Raw genomic sequence first — 26,292 nt, 5'->3', positions numbered from 1 at the left:
TAAATGCCCTCTGAAATGGCCTAGCAAGATACTCAATTGTCAAGGGCAATTAGGGATGGGCAACAAATGCTGACCTTGCCAGTGATGCCCACATCCCATGAAAGAATAAAAATGCATAATTAGATCCCAAATAAAACAGAAACTCGTTTTGAATTTTTCTTTTTCACGAATGATGTGAAATTTAACTGTGGCCTCCTGTCTGTGTTTTGATAATTGTTGGGCAACAGGCCACATCGGGCTCTCGTCTGCTGCCCACCGTCGCCCATGTGTTCCAGCAATAATCACCAGGCATTGCTTAACAGGGTTCGCAGGCCGCCTGTCTGTTTACATGGGGCCATGAGCTGCTTGGGCCCTTCTGATCTCCTGCCGACAGTGTTTTTGTAATAGGTGGGGGCTGGTTTGCGGTCTTTGGCTTTTAAGATAATGACGGAGTTGATGGGAGTGGGGGGGGGGGGGGGGTGGTGAGGGGAAGCACCTGGTAGCCATGGTAATAAAGGGCAACAGGCCTTGCAGGGTTGAACAAAATGACTTGTATTTATATAGTGCCTTTCAAAAGTACTTTGAGACATAATCACTGTTGTAACGTAGAGAAAAGTGGCAGCTAATTTGCGCACAGTAAACTCTCACAAGCAGCAATAAAATCAAGTAACTTCAGGCAGTTGCTGATGGGATCTTGCTGTGTAAATTGGTGGCTGCATTTCCTGACATAACAGCGGTGACTACACTTGTACTTCATAGGCTATGAAGCACTTTTGGGACATCCTGAGGAGAAGAAAGGCGCCATAAAAATGCAAGTTCATTCCCCCTTGTGGACTTTCGGATGGATTTTCACTGTGTGTATTAGCTGATTGTTCCATATTGTCCAGCACCACTTTACTTCTTTCAGATCTGTCCAGATACTGACTGTGTCATAGCATAATAACAGAACACAGCACAGAAAGAGGCCATTCAGCCCATCATACCTCAGCCGGTTGCTTGGTAGAGCTATCCAATTTATAGAGTTATAAAGCTTTAATGCAGTCAGCCCCACTCCTTGCTTGATCCCTGTAGCCCTGCAAGTTTGTTTCTTTCAAGTGCCCATCCAATTTCCTTTTGAAATCATTGATCATCTCCACTTCCACCACCCTCGTAGGCAGCGAGTTCCAGGTCATTACCACTCGCTGCATATAAGTTCTTCCTCAATCAGTCCCACTCGACCCTGCTCTTTCCCCCATAGCCCGGCAAATCTTTCCCCCTTTAAGTATTTATCCAATTCCCTTTTGAAAGTTACTATTGAATCTGCTTCCACCGCCCTTTCAGGCAGCGCGTTCCAGATCACAACTACTCACTGTGTAAAATAGATTTCCTCATGATGCCCCTGGTCTTTTGCCAATTATTTTAAATCTGTGTCCCTCTGGTTACCGACCTTTCTGCTACTGGAAACAGTTTTTCCTTATTTACTCCGTCAAAATCCCTTATCATTTTGAACATCTCTATTAAATCTCCCTTTAATCTTCTCTGCTCGAAGGAGAACAATCCCATCTTCTCCACTCTCTCCATGTAACTGGCAGTCACTCAGTCCCGATATCATATTTTAGTAAATATTTCCACCAGTTCCTGTTCTTAACCCCTCTCTCTCTCTCTCATTTCTGGCATGTTCACTATTTGTTAGAGCCGCCTGTCCCTGTGTTGTAAGAAATACTTTGCACAGTGACCTTCGCTTCACAGTGGAAAGTTGTAATCTCAGGAAATAGGTCTTACAAAAAAAAGATCAAACCACAAACTGAAATCTAGAAACAGGAGAGCTTCCCTTGTAACTGCAATAAGTGCAGTGAGCTCATCGCCAACAAACCCCATTTCCTTTCAAGGCAGACAGGTTTTACCCCCAATGGATCAGAGGTGAAGGAAATAAGTAACTGAATTGGGCGCTCCACCACCCCCCCCCCCCAACCCACCCCATGCCCACACTGTGCTGAGTCAACTGGTCAATGCTGGGAATGAGGCTGAAGGTTCAGCAAGTGGTCAGAGTCTGATGGGTCTGCACTGGCGGGGGAGGGGTTAGTGGTGGAGGTGGGTGGGGGCTGTTTGTTGGATGAGACATGGATTGGCCTGGGCTGTGATCCTCGCCTGCACACCCTCTGACAGCCTGTTGATACTCATTGCTTAAACTCATACAAGAGGATTGGCGAAAGGGTGATCAAAAAGAAAGAAAGACTTGCATTTCTATAGCACCTTTCATGACCTCATGATGTTCCAAAGTGCTTCACAGCCAATGACATACGTTGTGAAGTAGGAGCCACAGCAGCCAGTTTGTGCACAGCAAGATCCCACAAACAGCAATGAGATAAATGTCCAGGTAATGCAGTTTTAGTAATGTTACTTGAGGGATAAATATTGGCCAGGATATTGGGGAGAACTCCCCTGTTCCTTTTCGAAATAGTGCCATGGGATCTTTTATATCCAGCTGAGAGGGCGGACAGGTCCCCAGTTTAACATCTCAGCCAAAAGGCAGCACCAGACAGTGCAGCACTCCCTCAGTACTCCATTGAGGGTGTCAGCCTGGATTTTGTGGTCAAATCTCTGGAGTGAAACTTGAACCCACAAAAGGCTTCCTCAGAGGAACGAGTGCCAGCCATTGGGCCAGTACAGTACAGGAGCAAGGATGTCTTACTGCAGTTATACAGGGCCTTGGTGGGACAACATCTGGAGTATTGTGGGCAGTTTTGATCTCCTTATCTGAAGAAGGATGTTCTTGCCATGGAGGGAGTGCAAAGAAGATTTACTAGGCTGATTCCTGGGATGGCAGGATTGACGTATGAGGAGAGATTGGGTCGACTAGGCCTATATTCACTAGAGATTAGAAGAATGAGAGGAGATCTCATAGAAACCTATAAAATTCTAACTGGATTAGACAGGCTAGATGCAGGGACGACATTCCTGATGGCTGGGGAGTCCAGAACCAGAGGTCACAGTCTCAGGATATGGGGTATGCTATTTCGAACTGAGATGAGGAGAAATTTCTTCACTCAGAGGGTGGTGAACCTGTGGAATTCTCTACTGCAGAAGGCAGTGAAGGCCAAGTCATTAAATATATTCAAAAAGGATTGAGATATATTTCTTAATGCCAAAGGGATAAAGGGATATGGGGAGAAAGCAGGAACAGGATACTGAATTAGACAATCAGCCATGATCTTTTTTGAATGGCAGAGCAGGCCCAAAGGGGCCGAATGGCCTACTCCTGCTCCTATTTTCTATGTTTCTATGTTTTCTTTGAGCCACAGCTAACATTAATGCAACACAAGGATCATTGTACATGATAAATGTGATCTCTGCCCTCTGGTCAATATTCAAGGCCTCAAACAAAAAATTAACAGCGAAACACCCGCAAGCAGAAATCGAGACGCGAGATAGGAACCGAAATTGAGATCATTGTCAAACATTTCAAACTTCTTCTGTGAAAAATCAGCTCTGGGACTAGTCAGATGATTACAGCAAAGATAGCAACAGGCCAGAAAACGAGTGACGTTTCAACATCACAACACACACCAGCATTAACCACTATCAATTTCTTCTGGAGGGAGGGGTCACACAATCTGGGACTTCCTGTTCAACACTCACAGGCCCAAACCCACAATACAAAACCAACACAGTCCTGCACCAGGCAGATCTCCCTCATTCCATCCACACCCAACTCATGTTGGCCCCCATCCTTCCCTTCCCAGGCTGATTTCCTGTTTGAACATTGATCAGTGCATCAAAAATATACAGGGAGGATATACACAGGGGAATATGCCAGAAAATAACGCACAGCTTATACTGGACAGGCAGTTATTCCACCCGTCATCTACCCTGAAGGCACTGACTCTCACTGGGGTACAGTTCCACACGCACTGACTCTCACTGGGGTACAGTTCCACACGCACTGTCTCTCACTGGGGTACAGTTCCACACGCACTGTCTCTCACTGGGGTACAGTTCCACACGCACTGTCTCTCACTGGGGTACAGTTCCACACGCACTGTCTCTCACTGGGGTACAGTGCCACACGCACTGACTCTCACTGGGGTACAGTTCCCCACGCACTGACTCTCACTGGGGTACAGTTCCCCACACACTGACTCTCACTGGGGTACAGTTCCCCCACACACTGACTCTCACTGGGGTACAGTTCCCCCACACACTGACTCTCACTGGGGTACAGTTCCCCCACACACTGACTCTCACTGGGGTACAGTTCCCCACACACTGACTCTCACTGGGGTACAGTTCCACACACACTGACTCTCACTGGGGTACAGTTCCACACACACTGACTCTCACTGGGGTACAGTTCCACACACACTGACTCTCACTGGGGTACAGTTCCCCACACTGACTCTCACTGGGGTACAGTTCCCCACACACTGACGCTCACTGGGGTACAGTTCCACACACACTGACTCTCACTGGGGTACAGTTCCACACACTGACTCTCACTGGGGTACAGTTCCCCACACACTGACTCTCACTGGGGTACAGTTCCACACACACTGACGCTCACTGGGGTACAGTTCCACATACACTGACTCTCACTGGGGTACAGTTTCACAAGCATTGACTCTCACTGGGGTACAGTTCTACAGGCTTCAAAATTAAGATGAGGTTAATGACCTCACAAGGACAGCAAAGGTATTTCTGTTGGCTACAAACTGTTCTAAATCTTTATTTTTATTATTCCATTATTAGCATTATGTTTGCGTTCACAAAGTCACCTGGTGCACTTACTGACCTGTAGCGACAGGTGCACTGGATGAAATCATTTCAAGTGTAAAACTGATGGTTGCTGCTGGCCATTAGCTCATGGTCGAGTTTCAGAAATAATTGCGCCATGCTGGGACTCAACTTCCAAGCATACTTGAACGTGGGCCTCACAGGAAAGAGGAACTGAACAGTAGGAAACTTATTTTATCATCTCCACAGAGGCCAGATACAAAAATGATCCCACAGAGAAAGAGAGATGGAACCAGTGATGGAACCTCAACACCTGTAATGCAGCAGGAGCTGGGCCACTCCATCACAGAAATACAGCAAAGTGGCAACACAGGAACAGGTTCTCCAGCCAACATTCCTATCCCTCATCTATATGTCCACGCCAACCATGGCTCACTGGGTAGCGCATTCTCACACCCAAGTCAGAAGCTTGAGTTCAAGTCCCACTCCAAGGTTTTGATCCTCATAATGAAGGTTGACACATCTAATGCAGTACTGAGGGAGTGCTGCATTGTTGGAGGTGCTGTCTTTCAAATGAGACATTAAACCAAGGCCCCATCTTCCCTCTTTAAGTACAAAAGCAGGGAAGTTATGCTGAACCTTTATAAAACTCTGGTTAGGCCCCAACTGGAGTATTGTGTCCAGTTCTGGTCACCACACTTCAGGAAGGATGTGAGGGTCCTTGAGAGGGTGCAGAGGAGATTTACCAGAATGGTTCCAGGGATGGAGGATTTTAGTTACAAGGTTAGGTTGGAAAAGCTGGGATTGTTCTCCCTAGAACAAAGGAGATTGAGGGGATATTTAATCGAAGTGTAAAAGATTATGACAGGCTTAGATAAGTTAGACAAGGAAAAACTGTTCCCATTAACAAACGGTACAAGAACTAGGGAACACATTGAAAGTTTTGGGCAAGAGATGCAGAGGGAATGTGAGGAAGAACATTTTAAGCAGCGGGTGGTAATGACCTGGAACTCACTGCCCACAAGGGTGGTGGAAGCAGAGACGATCAGTGATTTCAAGAGGAAATCGAATGGCCACCTGAGAGAAATAGACTTGCAGGGCCACGGGGATCGAGCCAGGGAGTGGGACTGACAGCATAGCTCTGTGGAGAGCCGGCATGGAATCGATGGACCAATTGGCCTCCTTCTGTGCCATATATGGCTCTCAGGTGGACGTAAAAGATCCCATGGCACTATTTCAAAGAAGAGCTGGGGCATTCTCCCTGGTGTCCTGATCCAATATTTATCCCTAAATCCACATCAGTAAAACAGGTTATCCGTCATTTGTCTCATTTCTGTTTGTGGGATCTTGCTGTGTGCAAATTGGCTGTTGCGCTTCCTACATTACAACCGTAACTACACTTCAAAAAGTACTTCATTGGACATAAAGCATTTTGTGAAAAACACTATATCAATGCAAGTTTTCTTTTCGTTTCCCTCCATGGGAAGATTTCGATGAAATCACATTTACCTGCTCTGTTCCCATTTCCATTTCCCTTCATCAACCTCACCAATCTAATCTTCAGCTTTGGCAGTTTCTGTCACCAACCCTGGGAGTGAATCCCACAGTGCTCCAACTCCCTGTTTCTCCTCTTCACTGTACTAAATTGCTTATTCTTGTAAACCTTTCTCAATTCATGCCAACCATCTCCCGCACATCTTCAAGGAGTCTTTACGTGTTCTTCACAAGGTTCCAAGGCTCTGCAGGCATTTGACCTTTCATGAAAGGTCCATTTGAGATCTTCACCTGGAAGCTCGCAGTCTTGGTCTCCACTCAAGTACATCCTTCTCCTCCAACACCTCAAATCTGGCTTCATTGTGAGTCGCGACTCACTCTGCATCATATTCCTTATCCAAACTATCTGTATTACCCATTGTTACCTTATCTGGGCTGGTGGAAATACTATGGAACCAAGGACTTTTGAAAATGAGGAACTGAAAGAAATTAGTATTAATAAAGAGCTAGTACTTGAAAAATTAACTGATTGGCAGTTGATAAATCCCTTGGACCAGATGAGCCACATCCCAGAATATTGAAGGAGGTGGATGTAGAGTTAGTGGATGCATTGGTGGTTATCTTTCAAAATTCTAGAGATTCTGGAAGGGTTCCTGCAGATTGGAAAGTAGCAGAGTCAACATGGATTTGTGAAAGGGAAATCATGTTTGACAAAGCTGTTGGAGTTTTTTGAGGATGTTACTTGTCGCATAGATAAAGGAGAACCAGTGGATGTGGTGTATTTGGACTTGCAGAAGGCTTTTGATAAGGTCCCACACAGGAGGTTAGTAAACAAAATTAGAGCACATGAGATTGGGGGGTAATATACTATTATGGTTTGAGAATTGGTTAGCAGGCAGAAAGCAGAGAGTAGGAATAAACGGGTCATTCTCAGGATGGCAGGCTGTTACTAGTGGGGTACTGCAAGGATCAGTGCTTGGGCCCCAGCTGTTTACAATATATATCAATGATTTGGAATGTGGGGACCAAATGTAATATTTCCAAATTTGCTGATGACACAAAACTAGGTGGGAATGTAAGTTGAGGAGGATGCAGAGAGCTTCAAGGGAATTTGGACAGGCTAAGTGAATGGGCAAGAACACAGCAGATGGAATATAATGTGAATAAGTGTGAAGTTATCCACTTTGGTAGAAAAAAAACAGAAAGGCAGAAAATGTCTTAAATGGTGAGAGGTTGAAAAGTGTTGATGTCCTTATGACACCCAGGTCCCTTTGGACATCAACACTTTCCAGAGTCACTAAAAGCTAGTTTGCAAGTACAGCAAGCAATTAAGAAGGCAAATGATATGTTGGCCCTCATTACAAGAGGATTTGAGTAAATGTATTGCTTCAATTGTATAAAGCCTTGTTGAGACTGCACCTGGAGTATTGTGTACAGTTTTGGTCTCCTTATCTAAGGAAGGATATACTTGCCATAGAGGTTCATCAGACCAATCCCTGGGATGACAGGATTGTCTTGTGAGGAGAGAATGCAGAAACTGGGCCTGTATTCTCTAGAGTTTCGAAGAATGAGAGGTGATCTCATGGAAACTTATAAAATTCTTACAGGGTGTGACAGGGTAGATGCGGATAGGATGTTTCCTCTGTTTGGTGAGTCGAGAACAAGAGGACACAGTATCAGAATAAGGGGACAGGTCATTTAGGACTGAGATGAGGAGAAATTTCTTTACTCAGAAGGTGGTGAATCTGTGGAATTCTCTACCCCAGAGGGCTGTGGAAGCTCAATCATTGATCATGTTCAAGACAGAAATCCATAGATTTCTGGATATTAATGACATCAAGGGATATGGGGATAGCTCGGGAAAGTGGCGTTGAGGTAGATGATCAACCACGATCTAAATGAATGGTGGAGCAGACTCAATGGGCTGAATGGCCTTCTCCAATGTTCCTCAGTCATTATGACCTGGAACGCACAGCCTGAAAGGGCAGTGAAACCTATTTCCAGTGGCAGGTGGGTCAGTCACCTGAGGTCACGGATTATAAGAGAATTGGCATTAAAAAAGAGATGAAATGGACAATTTATTTTATAAACACAGGGAGGTAGAATCTGGAACACATTGGCGGAATAGGTGGAAGTGGATTTAATAGTAACTTTCAGAAGAGAATTGGATAAATAGTTGAAAAGGAAAATGTTGCTGGGCTGTGGGGAAAGAGTAGTGGAGTGGGACTAATTGGATAGCTCCTTCAAAGAGCCAGCACAGACACCGTGGGCCGAATGGCCTCCTTCTGTGCTGCAAGGTTCGACAAACCTGTATGAAGTGAATGAGCCCCTTAAGTCGCGCTGCTGAGGGTTCTCGCTGCCCATTATGCCCACAAGTTACTGGGTGGATTTATTGTGAGGCAAATCGGCTGCTGGGCAGCCCAATTTCATGCTACTTAAATATTTTAACGATCGCTTATCATCATCCATGACTGCTGTGGAGCAGCCGAACCCACTTCAGGTGTGCATTTAGTATGAGCCTGCTGGCCGCTGTATTGGGGGTTTAGGTGCTCGAATTGTGGGTGCAGTTCCAGAGGATTTCTCGGCCAATGAGTTAGAAGCCAAAGGGTGACTTTACAGAGGTCAGAAATCAACACACGGATTACAGTAACTGATCTCTTCCACAGTCCCAGGTCCCCAGAGCTAAGAGTTCCCCCACAGCCCGCAGACTCTCAGTCTTAAAAGGAGCAGAGTCCTCAGGAACTATATAAAAAAATTATTTGGTCAACTTTTATTGGCAACGTCCTTTGCAATGACACAGAGATTGGCATTCATTACGGGGTCACTCCTTGCAATTTTCAGAATGTGATTGATGGCAGCCCGCAGCATAATTTATGGGATCGTACCCTGTGGTTTACAGGATTGCACTGTGTAGTTCACGGGATCGCACCCTGCGGTTTACAAGATCGCACTGTGTAGTTCATGGGATCGCACCCTGCAGTTTACGGGATCGAACTGTGTAGTTCATGGGATCGCACCCTGCGGTTTACGGGATCGCACTGTGTAGTTCATGGGATCGCACCCTGCGGTTTACGGGATCGAACTGTGTAGTTCATGGGATCGCACCCTGCGGTTTACGGGATCGAACTGTGTAGTTCATGGGATCGCACCCTGCGGTTTACGGGATCGAACTGTGTAATTCATGGGATCGCACCCTGTGGTTTACGGGATCGAACTGTGTAGTTCATGGGATTGCACCCTGCGGTTTACGGGATCGCACTGTGTAGTTCATGGGATCGCACCCTGCGGTTTACGGGATCGCACTGTGTAGTTCATGGGATCGCACCCTGCGGTTTACGGGAGCGAACTGTGTAGTTCATGGGATCGCACCCTGCGGTTTACGGGATCGAACTGTGTAGTTCATGGGATCGCACCCTGCGGTTTACGGGATCGCACTGTGTAGTTCATGGGATCGCACCCTGCAGTTTACGGGATCGAACTGTGTAGTTCATGGGATCGCACCCTGCGGTTTACGGGATCGAACTGTGTAGTTCATGGGATCGCACCCTGCGGTTTACGGGATCGAACCTTGTACTTTCAATACAAAGAAATGTTTGCCAAGTGCTTTCTCCATGAAAGCAGTAAGTACTCCTAAACTGCCAAACACACCTTCCCATCAATGTCACTCAGCTTCCAGTTGTACCAAAGTTCAGATAACAGCAGCTTTTTATTTTTCTTCAGTATGTCAACTTCATTTACCCATTTTTATTTTGTACCCTTAACACCCTTGCCCCACATCTAGCAATTTCGCTCTTTCAACTCACCGCCAGCCTCAACAGCATGTTGGGGGGAGAGAGTTCCAGATTCCCACTCCCCTTTGTGTGAAGAAGTGCTTCCTGACATCACCCCTGAACGGCCCGAATCCAGTTTTAAGGTTCTGCCCCCTTGTTCTGGACTCCCCCCACCAGAGGAAATAGTTCCTCTCTATCGACCCGATCAACTTCTTTAATCATCTTAAACACCTCGATTAAAACAACCTTGAATCTTTCTCTACTCAGCGGAATACAAGCCGAGTTTATGCGACCTATCCTTGTAATTTAAATATAATCATAGATGTATGCAGTGATGGAGGAAATATTAAGGTATTACCATCCTTGAAAGTGGCTAAATCACCAGGCCCAGATGAAATGTAACCAGGGCTATGAAGAAAAGCAAGGGAAGAAATAGCAGAGGCTCTGACCATCATTTTCCAATCCTCTCTGGCTGCAGGTGTGATGCCAGAGGACTGGAGGAGAGCTAACGTTGTAGCATTGCTTAAAGAGAGAGGAAGGCATAGACCAAGTAATTACAGGCCAGTCAGTCTAACCTCTGTGGTTGGAAAATTATTGGAAAAATTCCAAGTGGCAGTATAAATAGTTACTTAGCAAGACATGGATTAATCAAGTTCTGAAGAAGGGTCACTGACCTGAAACGTTAACTCTGCTTCTCTCTCCACGGATCCTGCTAGACCAGCTGAGTATTTCCAGCATTTCTTGTTTTTATTTCAGATTTCCAGCATCCGCAGTATTTTGCTTTTATTATACGGATTAATCAAGGACAGTCAGCAAGGATTTGTTAAGGAACATCATGTCTGACTAACTTGATTGAAGGTAATGAGGGTACTGTGTTCGATGTAGCCTATGTGGATTTTAGCAAGGCTTTTGACAAGGTCCCACATGGCAGACTGGTCAGTAAATTAAAAACTCATGGGGGGATCCAAGGGAAAGTGACAAGTTGGGTCAAAAATCCGTTCAGTAGCAGGAAGCAAAGGGTAATGGTCAATGGGTGTTTGACACTGTTTCTAGTGGGGATCTGCAGGGCTCGGTACTGGGTCTCTTGCTGTTCATGGTATATATTAATAATTTATACTTAAATATAAGGGGCATGATTAAGATGTTTGCAGATGATACAAAAATTGGCCATGTGGTTGATAATGAAGATGAAAGCTGTAGACTGCAGGAAGATATCAATGGACTGGTCTGGGGGGCAGAAAAGCGACAAATGGAATTCAGTCAGAAGTGTGACGTGATGTATTTAGGAAGCAAACAAGACAAGGGAATACACAATAAATGGTCGGATACTGAGAAGCGTAGAGGAACAGAGGTACCTTGGAGTGCATGTCCACAGATCCCTGAAGGTAACAGGACAGGTAGATAAATTGGTTAAGACGACATACGGGATACTTTCCTTTTAGGCTGAGACATAGAATATAAGAGCAGGGAGGTTACGCTAGAACTGTGCAAAACACTAGTTAGACTGCAGCTAGAGTACTGCGTACAGTTCCAGTCAACGCATTACAAGGATGATGTTACCGCACGAGAGGGTACGGAGGAGATTTACAAGGATGTTGCCAGGGATGGAGAATTTTAGCTATGAGGAAAGATTGGATAGACTGAGGTTGTTTTCTTTGGAACAGAGGAGGCTGAGGGGAGTTTTAATTCAGGTGTATAAAATTACAAGGGGCCTAGATAGAGTGGATAGGAAGGACCTATTTCTGTTAGCAGAGAGGCTAATAACCAGGGCAGAGATTTAAAGTAATTGGTGGAAGGATTAGAGGGGAATTCCAGATGGGGTCAGACCAAAGCTTTATATAACAGTGGCATAACTTCCACCCCTTTATCTCCAGTGAGGCTGGAATACAAAGGGCAACATTCCATTAGCCTTTATAATTATTATTTCAACCTGTCCACTAGCATTCAGTGATTAGTGAATGACTTGAGACTTGGCCTCATTTACGTTGACACAGAGTTTGTAAAAGACAAAAGAAAAGTTTGCCAGACACTTCAAAAAGATGGTGGCCCCTTTAATACCAAACAAATGCTCTGTAGCATTAACCAGGCTCTTATAAATATTGTTGTGTTATTACAGAAAGACAACGCAGATACAATTACAGCCTTGAGGCTATCTGGGATTGATTCCAGTGTCTTAGAAGCAATTGTTTAAGAGCAAAGCTACTGCTTCACATTTCTGGCTTTTCTTTGGTTGAATTACCACCATTCGGCCCTTCAGGTTTATGCCAGAGTTTATAATCCAAAATGCCTCTTCCCACCCCTACTTGGGCAAGTCCAAAACTAGTGGGCATAAATATAAGACAGTCACTAATAAATCCAATAGGGAATTCAGGAGAAACTTCTTTACCCAGAGAGTGGGGAGAATGCGGAACTCGCTACCACAGGGAGTGGTTGAGGTGAATAGTGTAGATACATTTAAGGGGAAGCTGGATAAACACATGAGGGAGAAAGGAATAGAAGGATATGGTGATAGGGTGAGATGAAGAGGGATGGGGGGAGGCTCGTGTGGGGTATAATCACCAGCGTGGAGCAGTTGGGCCGAATGGCCTGTTTCTGTGCCGTAAATTCTATGCAATCATCCCTACTCTTTCCCCATAGCCTTCCCTTTTGATAGTTATTATTCCAGGCAGTGAATTCCAGATCACAACATAGACACTGGGGGCAAAATTTTCACCCCCATACTGGGGCAGGCATGGAAGTGGGTGGGCGTGGGATTTCCAGCTGCTGGCCAGTGTGCCAGTTCTCCAGCTCTACCACCCACCCCCCCCCAGCCTGGGTCATTTTCAGTGGGTAGTCAGTTGACCTCATTAAAAGGCCAATTAAGGCCAATTGTCAGAAGCCAACAGGAACTTTCCAGTCAGTCTCCAGGTTTCCAGAGATGGCGGGGGAAAGAGTGCAGCCGCCTGGTGGCAAACTGGCGGTCCCAGCACTCCAGTCGGACTTAAAGACCCTCCCTACCTGCCTGGCTTCAGCTGCAGCTGCAGGAGGGGTTCCCCAACTTACAGTGGTCCTGTAGCTGAAAGCTTTTAGTATTTTAAATGTGAAAAGGCTGGAGAGAAGGTGCCTCCATGTTGGTGCAGCCTCTCCCTCACTGGAATTGGCATCCTGCTGTGTCTTCCAGGCTGGAGGGACTCCCATCAACCCTCCAGCTTCAAGGGCCCAACCAGCCTCCTTAATTGGACCGTGAGCCTGCCCTCTGGTCATTAATTGATTTTCCCCGAATTGACCACTCAGTGGGACCCCGACAGCAGGGATCCTGAAGCCAGTTGTGAAAATTCGGCCCTAGGGTTTGAATCCTGACACTGGGGTTGAAATGAAGATTTCATAATCAGTCAGGAATTTAGCTCCAAACCCAAAAAAAAACCCCTTTGGGAGTATTTTCTCAGGGAGACAGCTTCAACTATGTCAAGAAAAGCAAACACTCCTTCCTCCATCGAGAAGCAAGTGAAAGTGTTTTCAGTGAGAGTCTCCCCAGTGTTTATTCAGTGAGGTGACAGGGGAAAGCAGGGCCGGAGCAGCACTCTTGTTTAAAAGCCCCCTCTACACAGAGACCCGCTCCCATGTTTCAGGAGTGAGAGGTCACCTACCTTATTGAGGTTGTAGCGCTGACGGAACACACTTCCCTTCCCCTTTCCAGACCAAGTACTTTTCAGAACCTGCCGACCAGCAGCTGTAATGAATAAAACATCAGCTGTGCTGGGTGATTTCAGCTTCATATCCCCCTCTTCACCCCAATATTCCCCCTCCTCTCCTGCAGGCAATGGCTGCTACTCTCTGTCATCCCTCCCCAACCCATCTTTTATATGCCAATCCGGATGGCCGGACTATTCGACTGTGGAGGCATCACGGCTTATTGATCCTGCTCTCATCCACGTGCGAGCAGGCTGGGGAGAGGAATCATGCATCACAGAAGGAGACCATTTGGCCCATCGTGCCTGTGCAGGCTCTTTGAAACAGCAATGCGATTAGTCCCACTTCCCCTGCTCTTTCTCCATAACCCTGGAGCAAAGACAATCACTTCCTTCGTCATTCCTAAAGGAGTGTCTAACACCACATCCTGTACCAAACTCACCTCAGGCAAAGAAGGAAAAGGAAAGATTTGCATTTCTATAGCACCTTTCACAACCTCAGGACGTCCTAAAGCGCTTTGCAGCCAATGAAGTAATGTTGAAGCGTAGTCACGGATATAATGTAGGAAACGCAGCAGCCAATTTGTGCACAGAAAGCTCCCACAAACAGCAATGTGGTGATGACCAGATTACCTGTTTTCATGATGTTGGTTGAGGGATAAATATTGGCCCCAGGAAACCGGGGAGAACTCCCCTGTTCCTCTTTGATTAGTGGCTGTGGGGTCAGTTACATGCAACGGAGATGACAGATGGGGCCTCGGTTTAACATCTTATCCAAGAGGTCCACATCCGGCAGTGCAGCACTCTCTCAGTACTGCACTGGGAGTGATAGCCTGGATTATAGACTCAAGTCTCTGGAGTGGACCTTGAACCATGACTGTCTTACTCTGAGGCGAGAGCGAGAGAGATCACACAACCAATCAGCAGCATTATAAGAACAATAAGCAGGAGCAGGAGTAGGCCCTGTGGCTCCTCAAGCCTCCTTCACCATGCAAAATAATCTGAACTCCACTTTCCCACCCTATCACCATTTCCCTTTGCACCCAAATATCTCACTGTCTGACTCGAATATACTCATTGACTGAGCATCCACAGCTTTCTGTTGGGGAGGGGGGGGGAAGGAAATTCCAAAGAGTGAAGAAATTTCTCCTCATCTCAGTCCAAAATGATCGCCCCTTATCCTGACTCCGGTTCCACTCTCTCTAGCCTGTCGAAACAGCCTCTCAGTATCTACACTGTCAAGCCCTCTAAAAAAGATGTTATATGTTTCAACAAGATCATCTCTCAATCTTCTGAACTTCAGAGAATATCGGCCAATCCTACTCAATCTCTTCTCCTAGGACAACCCTCTCATCCCAGGAGCCAGTCAAGTGAAACTAGGTTGCACTCCGTCTAAGGCAAGTATATCCTTCCTTAGGTAAGGAGACCAGAACTGTACACAGTACTCCAAGTGTGGTCCCACCAAAGCCCTAAATAATTGCAGTAAAACTTCTTTAATCTTATACTCCAACCCTTTTGCAATAACAGCTAACACATGTTACGACCGAGGTGGGAGGAGTGCACTGTCTTTTTTCAAGTTCCACTTCTCCACAGGTTACAATATCTATTTAAATGTTACCCCGGTTACTGATATGGTCAATCATATACTCTGCTCTTTATCCCAGAATAAAATACACCAACCAGGTTTATTTAATAAAGAACAAAATGATCAGTTTAATATAAAACAAGATTTAACCAGTAACGAAGCAAAGAATTAACACACAGATTGAAACATGAAAGTTCCCTTTTTACCTTAGAGACACACACACACGCACGCACACTAACTAAAAAAAGACAAAAAAATACTTTGGCCAAATACTTGCCAATTCTTGAAAAAAAAAGATATGGAAAGATGCCAGGTGTCCCTTTTTGGTTTGGTGTCCCAAATACCTGTAAGCGTCTGTCACTGGGATCCTTTTCTGGAACAATTCATTCAGGTGGCATCGAGGATTTGTCCAGCAGGTTTTTCCAGTGTCTCAGGAGAAATGCGGCAACAGGGGTTTCAAGCAGGCCTTTCAGGAGGAAGGCATGATCAGATTCTCTATTTCTTACAATCACTTCTAAGAGCTTCTCAAAGAGATGGAACAGGCTGAGCTGGGGTTTTGTCCTTCAGGTTGATTTTTAAAACTTCAACACATTGTCCAAAGCAAAACCAAAAATAATATCTCAAGACTCAAGCTTCCTGACCCCTATAAATCTTGACCTGTCACTTCTCTGTAAACATCTCCCCCAAGGCAAAAAGCCCCTGCTGGGTATTTATCTGAAGACAGGTGACTTCCAGTACATGTTATTTGCAAACAAGACCTCTCAGTCCTTTCAATTATCCCAGTGAAAAAACATCCATGGAGTCCTTTTCAGCTTATCCAAATAAAACACAAGACAGCAAAATTTAACAAAAAATGGAAGTACTTTCGTAACACATACCATTTGCCTTCCTAATTGCTTACTGTACCAGCATGTTAACTTTCTGTGATTCATATACAAGGACACCCAGATGCCTCTGAACAGCAACATTTAATAGTTTCTCATTGTTAAAAAATATTCTGTTTTCTATTCCTTCCCCAAATTGAATAACCTCACTTCCGCACATGATATACCATCTGCCACCTTCTTGCCCACTCACTTAACCTGTCTATATCCCTTTGCAGCCTCTTTGTGTTCTCCCCAAGGCTTACAGTCCCACCGAGCTTTGTATCATTAGCAAACTTGGATACATTATTCTCAGTACTTTCTCCAAGTCATTAATATAGATTATAAATAGCTGAGGCCCCAGCACTGATCCTTATGGCACTTCACGAGTCACAGCACCCCTATATTTCTACTCTCTGTTTTCCATCCTTTAACCAAACCTCAATCCAAGCTAACACATTGCCTCCAATCCCAATGAGCCCTAAACTTGTGTAAAGTAAATTTAAGAGCAGTGTATCAGGTCAGGCAGGGCTTCTTACAAAACATAGGAGAACATGGGTGGCACAGTGGCGCAGTGGTTAGCACCGCAGCCTTACAGCTCCAGTGAACCGGGTTCGGTTCTGGGTACTGCCTGTCTGGAGTTTGCAAGTTCTCCCTGTGACCACGTGGGTTTCCGCCGGGTGCTCCGGTTTCCTCCCACATCCAAAGACATGCAGGTTAGTAAGTAACTTGGCCATTGTAAATTGCCCCTAGTATAGGTAGGTGGTAGGAGAATTGAGGGAAGGTGGGGATGTGGTAGGGCATATGGGATTAATGTAGGATTAGTATAAATGGGTGGTTGTTGGTCGGCACAGACTCGGTGGGCCGAAGGGCCTGTTTCAGTGCTGTATCTCTCTCTGATTCTAAGTGCAATTAGACATAGGCTGGCCTCATTTAAATGGATTCTAATTCTGATGTGGTTGCAGAGTACAGGGTGTGTAAACTGTTCTGCAAGTTGATTGTTTAAGGTCACATGTATATTTTAGATTCAATAAACAGCTTGTTAAAACTGATTCAAAAAAATAAAACTTTTACGACTGGAGCCTGCGGCTCCTGAGCTTTGTCTGTAGAATTTAAGAGGTGCTGTAGTTAATAAAGGAGGGCAGTGACAAAATTCCAAAACGTCAATAAACTTGCAGGATGGCCATCTAAACAGCAAATGAATTTCAACGCCAATATCAACTTAGCTCTTTCAAAAACCAACACTGCACGATGGGCTGAATGACATCTTTCTGTATCATTCTATAATTTGATGCGAAGCATGAGGTGGTGCATTTTGGTAGGAAGAATAAAGAAACCATATACTGCTGGGCAAACAAGAGTCTAAATGGGGTCGAGGAACAGAGAATCTGGGGTACTGATTCACAAATCACTAACAGCAGTGACACAGCTCAACCAGATCATAAAAATTGCAAACAAAGCACTGGGGTTAATTTCTAGTGCAGTAGAATACAAGAGCAAAGAAGTTATGTTAAACTTGTATACAACCTTGTTTAGACCACAATTACAGTACTGTTGAAAGTGCCAGCTGGGGGTCGGGGGGGTCGCAGAAGGGTCAGGGGTTGTGGGGCTAGAATTGGCTTCAGAGTCTTGGGCTAGAGAATTATGAAAGCAGGGAGGGTTCCTGAGAGCTTGAACACAGGGTGGGGACCGGGCTGTGATGCCCACACAGTAGAGCAGCTCGCTGACACTCTAGGGAGTGGGCTATATGTGATTTTGAGCGATAGTGTAAAATAGGAGATATCAGATTTACCTCCCGCCACACTACCAGAAGGATATGGAGGCTTTGGAGAGGGTACAGAAGAGGTTTACCAGGATGTTGCCTGGTCTGGAGGGCATTAGCTATGAGGAGAGGTTGGATAAACTCGGATTGTTTTTACTGGAACGACGGAGGTGGAGGGGCGACATGATAGAGGTTTACAAAGTTATAAGCGGCATGGACAGAGTGGATAGTCAGAAGCTTTTTCCCAGGGTGGAAGAGTCAGTTACTAGGGGACATAGGTTTAAGGTGCGAGGGGCAAAGTTTAGAGGGGATGTGCGAGGCAAGTTCTTTACACAGAGGGTGGTGAGTGCCTGGAACATGCTGCCTGGGGAGGTGGTGGAAGCAGGTACGATAGCGACGTTTAAGAGACATCTTGACAAATATATGAATAGGAAGGGAATAGAGGATGTTAAGGCCTTGGAGAGGATGCGGAGGAGATTTACCAGAATGGTAACAGGAATGAGGGACTTCAGTTAATGTGGAAAGACTGGAGAAGTTGGTTCATTCTCCTTAGAGCAGAAAAAGTTGAGAGATTTAATTGAGGTGTTCAAAATCATGAGGAGTTTGCATATGTTGCGGTTCTCACACATGATGTTGGTGATTAAAATGCAGAAAGTTACTCAGGAAGTAAGGAGATAACAAAATGGCAGGGGCTTGATGGGCCGAATGGCATCTTCCTGTTCCTATGGAATGGGAGAGGGTGGGGAAGGGCGACGGGGAGAGAGAGAAATGGGAACTCTGCTGTAGTTCTGACTGGGAGGGTGCAGACTGGAACATAGAGAACGTGGGCTAACACTGCGAAGAGATTCGAAAGCTAGAACCTTGAATTCCAGCAGCTTGCCCATGAGAACAACAGAGGAGTGAACAAGACAGGTCATGGGGCAGGAAGACCATTCCTGAAGAGGAGAAGACCATTCCAGGGGGTGCATGGGAGGGACAGGGAGGGTTAAGGGCAAAGAGACTCATTATTGAAGAGGTAAAGGACAGAGCACATCAAGATAATAAATCTCTCTGTGCGTGTCTATTGGGGTAAATACGGTAAATGGTTCTGCAAATGTTGGAATGGTTAGAAAGACTTGTGTCAGCTTGTATCATAAATTATTCCCCCTAAAGCCCCCGTCAGTCTGCAGAACCAATAATCATTGAAGGGAATTTTCTTCCAGCCTGCAGCAATCACGGGCTCTGGAAACATTCCCCAATCGCTTGGCTGGTAGTCTGACAAAGTACAGAAATTGACAGCTCACTGAAGGAGAAGGGGGAGGTCAAATGTTTCAGTGATGATTCTGCAAATTCTTCCATTTCCCTGGGCTACAGTCATTCTCTCTTCCACCTTCACCAACATCCTGCTCCCAACAACTAAAGTTTACAAATAGTCATTTGGTAATACAGAATGAGTATTGCTGAAAATAGAGACAGGTTGTCGAAGCTTTTCGCCTTGCACTCACCAGGACAATCCACAAGAATAACCAATGTAAGGGAAACAACAACTTATACTGCCTGAGAAGAGAGTGCTGATTGGTTGGCAGGTGAACACTGATTGGTAGAGGTGTTGCCATGGAGAATGCACCAGTTTATGGTGACTGACAGTTAACTGTCGAGCTTTGTTTGAAATTTAAACCAGGCAGCTGGACTCTGATTGGTCAAGGCATTGCCCTCAGGAATGAACCAGCGAATGGCTGTCATTTATTTTGATTAGCTAAGTTTAACTAAAGTTTAATAAATCCAGAGACTTGAGCACACAATCCAGACCGGCACTCCCAGCGCCGGTACTGATAGAGTGCTACACTGTCAGAGGTGCTGTCTTTCCAATCAGACATTAAACAGAGACCCCATCTACCCTTTCAGGTGGATGTACAAGATCCCACAGCCACTATTGGAAGAAGAGCAGGGCAGTTCTCCCTGGTGCCTTGACCAATATTTATACTTTAATTGATAGTCACTAAAATGTATTTATTGCATTACAGTTTGTGGGATCTTGCTGTGCACAAATTGGCTGCCGTGTTTCCTACATTACAACAATGACTATACTTCAAACAATATTTGATTGGCTGTAAAGTGCTTTGGGACATCTTGAGGATGCAAAGGGCTCTATAGAAATGCAAATCTTTCTTTCAATCGACCCCATCATAGATTCCCATTGCGCAGTTAATCTCCTCCCACAGGCCATGTACATTTCCCCCTTATCATGGACTCTATCCAGTCATTTCATGTCTTTAGAAATACTTCCTGATCCCCAAAGGGTTCAGTAAAAGTGTACATCATCAACTCCTACACCCCCAGCATTCAACCACGTCTGGAGAGATGGAGGGTTCCAACTTCAAGTCTCTTTACAGATACATTTAAGGGAAAATTGGATAAGCACAAAGGAATACAAGGATATGCTGATAGGGTTTGGTACCTGGTCAAATAGGAACTTTGATTTTAACCTAACTATTCCCATGAGCAAACAGCAGTTTGGGTATCCTGGAAAATACTGGAGCTTTCAAGATAGCGTGGGTAGATTTCAGGTACAGGTACCCAGTGTGCTGGTTCTGTTACTGCATTAATAATAGAAAGGGAGTTTAAAAAGATCTGGATATTAAAAAATCTGGTGCCAGCAAAAGTGACCATGAATTTGTCAGATTGTTGTAAATAAAAACAACCGGTTCAGTAATGTCCCTTTAGGGAAGGAAACCTGCCATCCTTACCTAGTCTGGGCTTATATGTGACTCCAGCCCCTCACCAACATCGTTGACTCTTAACTGCTCTCTGAAGTGGTCTAGCAAAACACGCAGATATATCTAAACCTCTACAAAGAATAACAAGACTATACAAGTGTGTGTGCATCTTTTTTTTAAAAATATTCATTCATGGGATATGGGCATCACTGGCCAGGCCAGCATTTATCACCCATCTCTAATTGCCCTTGAGAAGGTGGTGGTGAGCTGCCTTCTTGAACCGCTGCAGTCCATGTGGGGTAGGTACACCCACAGTGCTGTTAGGAAGGGAGTTCCAGGATTTTGACCGAGAGACAGGATGGTGTGTGGCTTGGAGGGGAACTTGCAGGTGGTGGTGTTCCCATGCAACTGCTGCCCTTGTCCTTCTAGGTGGTAGAGGTTGTGGGTTTGCAAGGTGCTGTTGAAGGAGGCTTGGTACGTTCCTGCAGTGCATCTGGTAGATGGTGCACACTGCTGCCACTGTGCGTCAGTGGTGGAGGGAGTGGATACTGAGTCCAGTGACAGAGACACTGATTACAGAAGCTGCTCTATCCACCTCGGTTCTGGATGTCCAATTATCCCAAATTCCTGGGGAGGGAGAACTGATTTTGTTACCGAGATTAAACGGCGTGTACAGCACAGAAACAAGCCATTTTTGTGTTTATTTTATTTTAGTTTGTTCAGTTTGTTTCTACTGTGCCTACCCACCTTTTTTTCATGTTTGTGCTTGTGGCTGTTCAGTTTTCAGTCCATTAACACCCTATCTGTACTAATGCTTTGTCTTTCAGCACTCCATTAACATATTGTTTGCCTTTGCTCCATGACCTTCTGGTTGGTTATTCTCTGTGGCCTTGTCCTATCAATACCTTCTCTTTGTTATTTCTTGCCCCACCCCCACTTTACTTGCTTAAAATCTTTTACATTTCTTACATCTGCCAGTTCTGATGAAGGGTCACTGACCTGAAACGTTAACTCTGCTTCTCGCTCCACAGATGCTGCCAGAACTGCTGAGTTTTTCCAGCACTTTGTTTTATTACAGAAACAAGCCATCCGGCCCAGATTATACATGCTGCCGTTCAGGCTCCACGCAAGCCTCTTCCCACCATACTTCATCTTTTCCTATCAGCATATCCTTGTATTCCTTTGTGCTTATCCAATTTTCCCTTAAATGTATCTGTAAAGAGACTTGAAGTTGGAACAGGATTCCTGCATTTGCAAATTAGTGTGGAAGATCATCGACAATTCAACCACACAGCAAAACACGGCAATTAACATCATTACAGATTGAGAGCTTGTAATCGGTGCTTTATAACCTCACCCACACCCAAGGGAAAACATAAAAGAGGTAGTGCAAGAGTGCCAAGCAGAGATTGAAAAGTAATTTAACAGTGAACAGTGACAATCTCACCTTCGACAGAATTCCCGCCAATCTGATCATGCTTGTATTTAAAAAATGGTTGCATGTACAAAAGAACAAGTTTTATTTGAACCCCTTTATAAACATTTGCACTGAAGCATTCCTGAACAGCTGAGACATTTTTCCGAGACTAAGTGTTTGAAAGTCACGGCAATGTGCTGAATTCCACAGCCTAGTTGACTGCCCTATTCTGCTGGCAATCTCTTAAAGAAATACAACGCAGAAAATGGACAGTAAAGAAAGACTTGCATTTCTATAGCGCCTTAGACGGCCTCAGGAAATCCCAAAGTGTTTTACAGCCAGTGAAGTGCTTTTGAAGTATAGTCATTGTGGTAATGTAGGAAACACAGCAGGAAATTTGCACACAGCAAGATCCCACAAATAACAATGTGATAAACAACCAGATAATGTGTTTCAGTGATGTTGGCTGAGATAACTGTTAGCCAACACTGCTATTCTTCAAAATAGCACCACAGAATTCTTTACATTTAGCTAAGGGCAGACAGAGCCTCAGTTTAGCGTCCCTCCAAAAGGTGGCAACTCTGACACTGCAGCACTCCCTCACTACTGCACTGGGAGTTTCAGCGTGAATGATGTGCTTAAGGCACTGGAAACCTGAAACTGGAGGCATCCCAGTCCTCAAGAGAACTATACTCCAGTGCGCGTGTGGAACTGTACCCCAGTGGGAGTCAGTGTGTGTGTGGAGCTGTACCCCAGTGAGAGTCAGTGTGTGTGTGGAGCTGTACCCCGGTGAGAGTCAGTGTGTGTGTGGAACTGTACCCCGGTGAGAGTCAGTGTGTGTGTGGAACTGTACCCCGGTGAGAGTCAGTGTGTGTGGAACTGTACCCCGGTGAGAGTCAGTGTGTGTGTGGAACTGTACCCCGGTGAGAGTCAGTGTGTGTGTGGAACTGTACCCCGGTGAGAGTCAGTGTGTGTGTGTGGAACTGTACCCCAGTGAGAGTCAGTGCGTGTGTGGAACTGTACCCCAGTGAGAGTCAGTGCGTGTGTGGAACTGTACCCCAGTGAGAGTCAGTGCGTGTGTGGAACTGTACCCCAGTGAGAGTCAGTGCGTGTGTGGAACTGTACCCCAGTGAGAGTCAGCGTGTTGTGTGGAACTGTACCCCGGTGAGAGTCAGTGTGTGTGTGGAACTGTACCCCGGTGAGAGTCAGTGTGTGTGTGGAACTGTACCCCAGTGAGAGTCAGTGCGTTGTGTGGAACTGTACCCCAGTGAGAGTCAGTGTGTGTGTGGAACTGTACCCCGGTGAGTCAGCGTGTTGTGTGGAACTGTACCCCGGTGAGAGTCAGTGTGTTGTGTGGAACTGTACCCCGGTGAGAGTCAGTGTGTTGTGTGGAACTGTACCCCGGTGAGAGTCAGTGTGTGTGTGGAACTGTACCCCGGTGAGAGTCAGTGTGTGTGTGGAACTGTACCCCAGTGAGAGTCAGCGTGTTGTGTGGAACTGTACCCCGGTGAGAGTCAGTGTGGGTGTGGAACTGTACCCCGGTGAGAGTCAGTGTGTGTGTGGAACTGTACCCCGGTGAGAGTCAGTGTGGGTGTGGAACTGTACCCCGGTGAGAGTCAGCGTGTTGTGTGGAACTGTACCCCGGTGAGAGTCAGTGTGTTGTGTGGAACTGTACCCCGGTGAGAGTCAGCGTGTTGTGTGGAACTGTACCCCGGTGAGAGTCAGTGTGTGTGTGGAACTGTACCCCGGTGAGAGTCAGTGTGTGTGTGGAACTGTACCCCAGTGAGAGTCAGCGTGTTGTGTGGAACTGTACCCCGGTGAGAGTCAGCGTGTTGTGTGGAACTGTACCCCGGTGAGAGTCAGTGTGTGTGTGGAACTGTACCCCGGTGAGAGTCAGTGTGTGTGTGGAACTGTACCCCGGTGAGAGTCAGCGTGTTGTGTGGAACTGTACCCCGGTGAGAGTCAGTGTGTGTGTGGAACTGTACCCCGGTGAGAGTCAGTGTGTGTGTGGAACTGTACCCCGGTGAGAGTCAGTGTGTGTGTGGAACTGTACCCCAGTGAGAGTCAGCGTGTTGTGTGGAACTGTACCCCGGTGAGAGTCAGTGTGTTGTGTGGAACTGTACCCCGGTGAGAGTCAGTGTGTTGTGTGGAACTGTACCCCGGTGAGAATCAGTGTGTGTGTGGAACTGTACCCCGGTGAGAGTCAGCGTGTTGTGTGGAACTGTACCCCGGTGAGAGTCAGCGTGTTGTGTGGAACTGTACCCCGGTGAGAGTCAGTGTGTGTGTGGAACTGTACCCCGGTGAGAGTCAGTGTGTGTGTGGAACTGTACCCCGGTGAGAGTCAGCGTGTTGTGTGGAACTGTACCCCGGTGAGAGTCAGTGTGTGTGTGGAACTGTACCCCGGTGAGAGTCAGTGTGTGTGTGGAACTGTACCCCGGTGAGAGTCAGTGTGTGTGTGGAACTGTACCCCAGTGAGAGTCAGCGTGTTGTGTGGAACTGTACCCCGGTGAGAGTCAGTGTGTTGTGTGGAACTGTACCCCGGTGAGAGTCAGCGTGTTGTGTGGAACTGTACCCCGGTGAGAGTCAGTGTGGGTGTGGAACTGTACCCCGGTGAGAGTCAGTGTGGGTGTGGAACTGTACCCCGGTGAGAGTCAATCTCTTCAGTGGGTCAAATTAAAAGTACATTTGTTCTGACACTAAATCTCCTGTGCTGTTTGAACTGTTTGGCTCATTGGCCATTTGGACAGGATACAACTGGGCACCGATTGCAGAATATGACTGAATGCAGGAAGGATCCCACTGAGCTAGGAGTGGCGAATGGCCAGACTGGCTGCCAACACATCAGGAGGCGACTGATAGTTTTCTGCAACAATTGAGTTTGTTTCCGTTGATGCTACACAGAAAGATCTAGAGTTTGAGACTCAGCCAGTGATTCGCTGATTTCAGTGGCCATGAGAATCAGTCATTAAAGAGAAAGGCTTGCATTTCTATAGCACCTTTCACAACCTCAATGTCCCCAGCCAATTAAGTACTTATGAAGCGTAGTAACTGTTGTGATCTAGAAAACACAGCAAGCTCCCACAAACAGCAATGTGATAGTGACTAGATAAATATTGACCCAGGACACTGTGGAGAACTCACTTGCTCTTCAAAACAGTGCTGTGGGATCTTTTACAACCACGTAAGAGGGCAGACAGGCTAACGGATTAACGTTTCATCTGAAAGGTGGCACCTTTGACAGTGCAGCACTCCCTCAGCACTGATTATGGGCTCAAGTCTCTGGAGCAGATGTTGAACCCACAACCTTCTGACTCAGAGACAAGAGAGAGTGCTGCCTATGTGATCCACAGCTGACATGACAAAGTGATTACATTTGAACGAGATCCACCTCACATTCCTCCCTAAATACAAGTTTGATATCAGGTTCAACTCAAACAGTCACCATATCTTGAAGGTACAATACTAAAGAAATAAATCAAACAACTACATAGCACAGAATTACACCACTTTGCATTTATATAGCCCCTTTAATGGAGTAAAAACATCCCAAGACACTTCACGGGTGCGTCAAAACAAAAACTCAAACACTCCCGAGTCACATAAGGAGATATTAGGACAGGTGACCAAAACTTTGTTAAAGAGGCAGGTCTTGAGGAGCGTCTTAAAGGAGTAGAGAGAGGTGAAGATGTGGAGAGGTTCAGAAAGGGAATTCCAGAGCTTAGGGAGAAGACAACTGAAGGCACAGCCACCAGTCATGGAGTGAAGGGAAGTGAGAGACGAGACAGAGAACATGGACCCATCGCACCTGTGCTAGCTCTCTAAGATTTAGTAACATATCCTCAATCCCCTTAACTTACCCATCTATAATATATTAAAAATCCAAATCCTGCACTTATTTGTCTGTCTATAAACCTTAATTGTGCTTAACTTTTCCTATCATAGTTTCTTTGTCCACATTCCTGTACCTGTCCTGGGAGTGTTTGATGGGGACAGTGTAGAGGGAGCTTTACTCTGTATCTAACCCCCCGTGCTGTACCTGTCCTGGGAGTGTTTGATGGAACAGTGCAGAGGGAGCTTTACTCTGTATCTAACCCCCGTACTGTACCTGTCCTGGGAATGTTTGATGGGACAGTGCAGAGGGAGCTTTACTCTGTATCTAACCCCCGTACTGTACCTGTCCTGGGAATGTTTGATGGGACAGTGTAGAGGGAGCTTTACTCTGTATCTAACCCCCCGTGCTGTACCTGTCCTGGGAGTGTTTGATGGGGACAGTGTAGAGGGAGCTTTACTCTGTATCTAACCCCCCGTGCTGTACCTGTCCTGGGAGTGTTTGATGGGGACAGTGTAG

The 26,292-nt window shown here is 45.9% G+C and overlaps 1 protein-coding gene across 2 annotated transcripts in view; it reads right to left on the bottom strand.

The window, feature by feature from the left end:
- Window positions 1–26,292, bottom strand: part of LOC137380284 (carbohydrate sulfotransferase 11-like) — a 113,842-nt gene that overhangs the window by 44,829 nt on the left and 42,721 nt on the right. Inside the window, exon 2 of one of the 2 annotated variants that reach the window (XM_068052177.1) lies at window positions 13,580–13,662. In XM_068052177.1, the coding sequence (XP_067908278.1) occupies window positions 13,580–13,662 (83 nt within the window). Of the gene's footprint in view, window positions 1–13,579; window positions 13,663–21,526; window positions 21,741–26,292 lie in introns of both variants that reach the window. The other variant, XM_068052178.1, reaches the window with a different exon arrangement.

The sequence above is a fragment of the Heterodontus francisci genome, chromosome 19, assembly GCF_036365525.1.
Source record: "Heterodontus francisci isolate sHetFra1 chromosome 19, sHetFra1.hap1, whole genome shotgun sequence".
NCBI lineage: Eukaryota > Metazoa > Chordata > Chondrichthyes > Heterodontiformes > Heterodontidae > Heterodontus > Heterodontus francisci.
The sequence above is the reverse complement of the archived record's forward strand: the minus strand, read 5'-3'. Positions and strand labels throughout refer to the sequence as shown.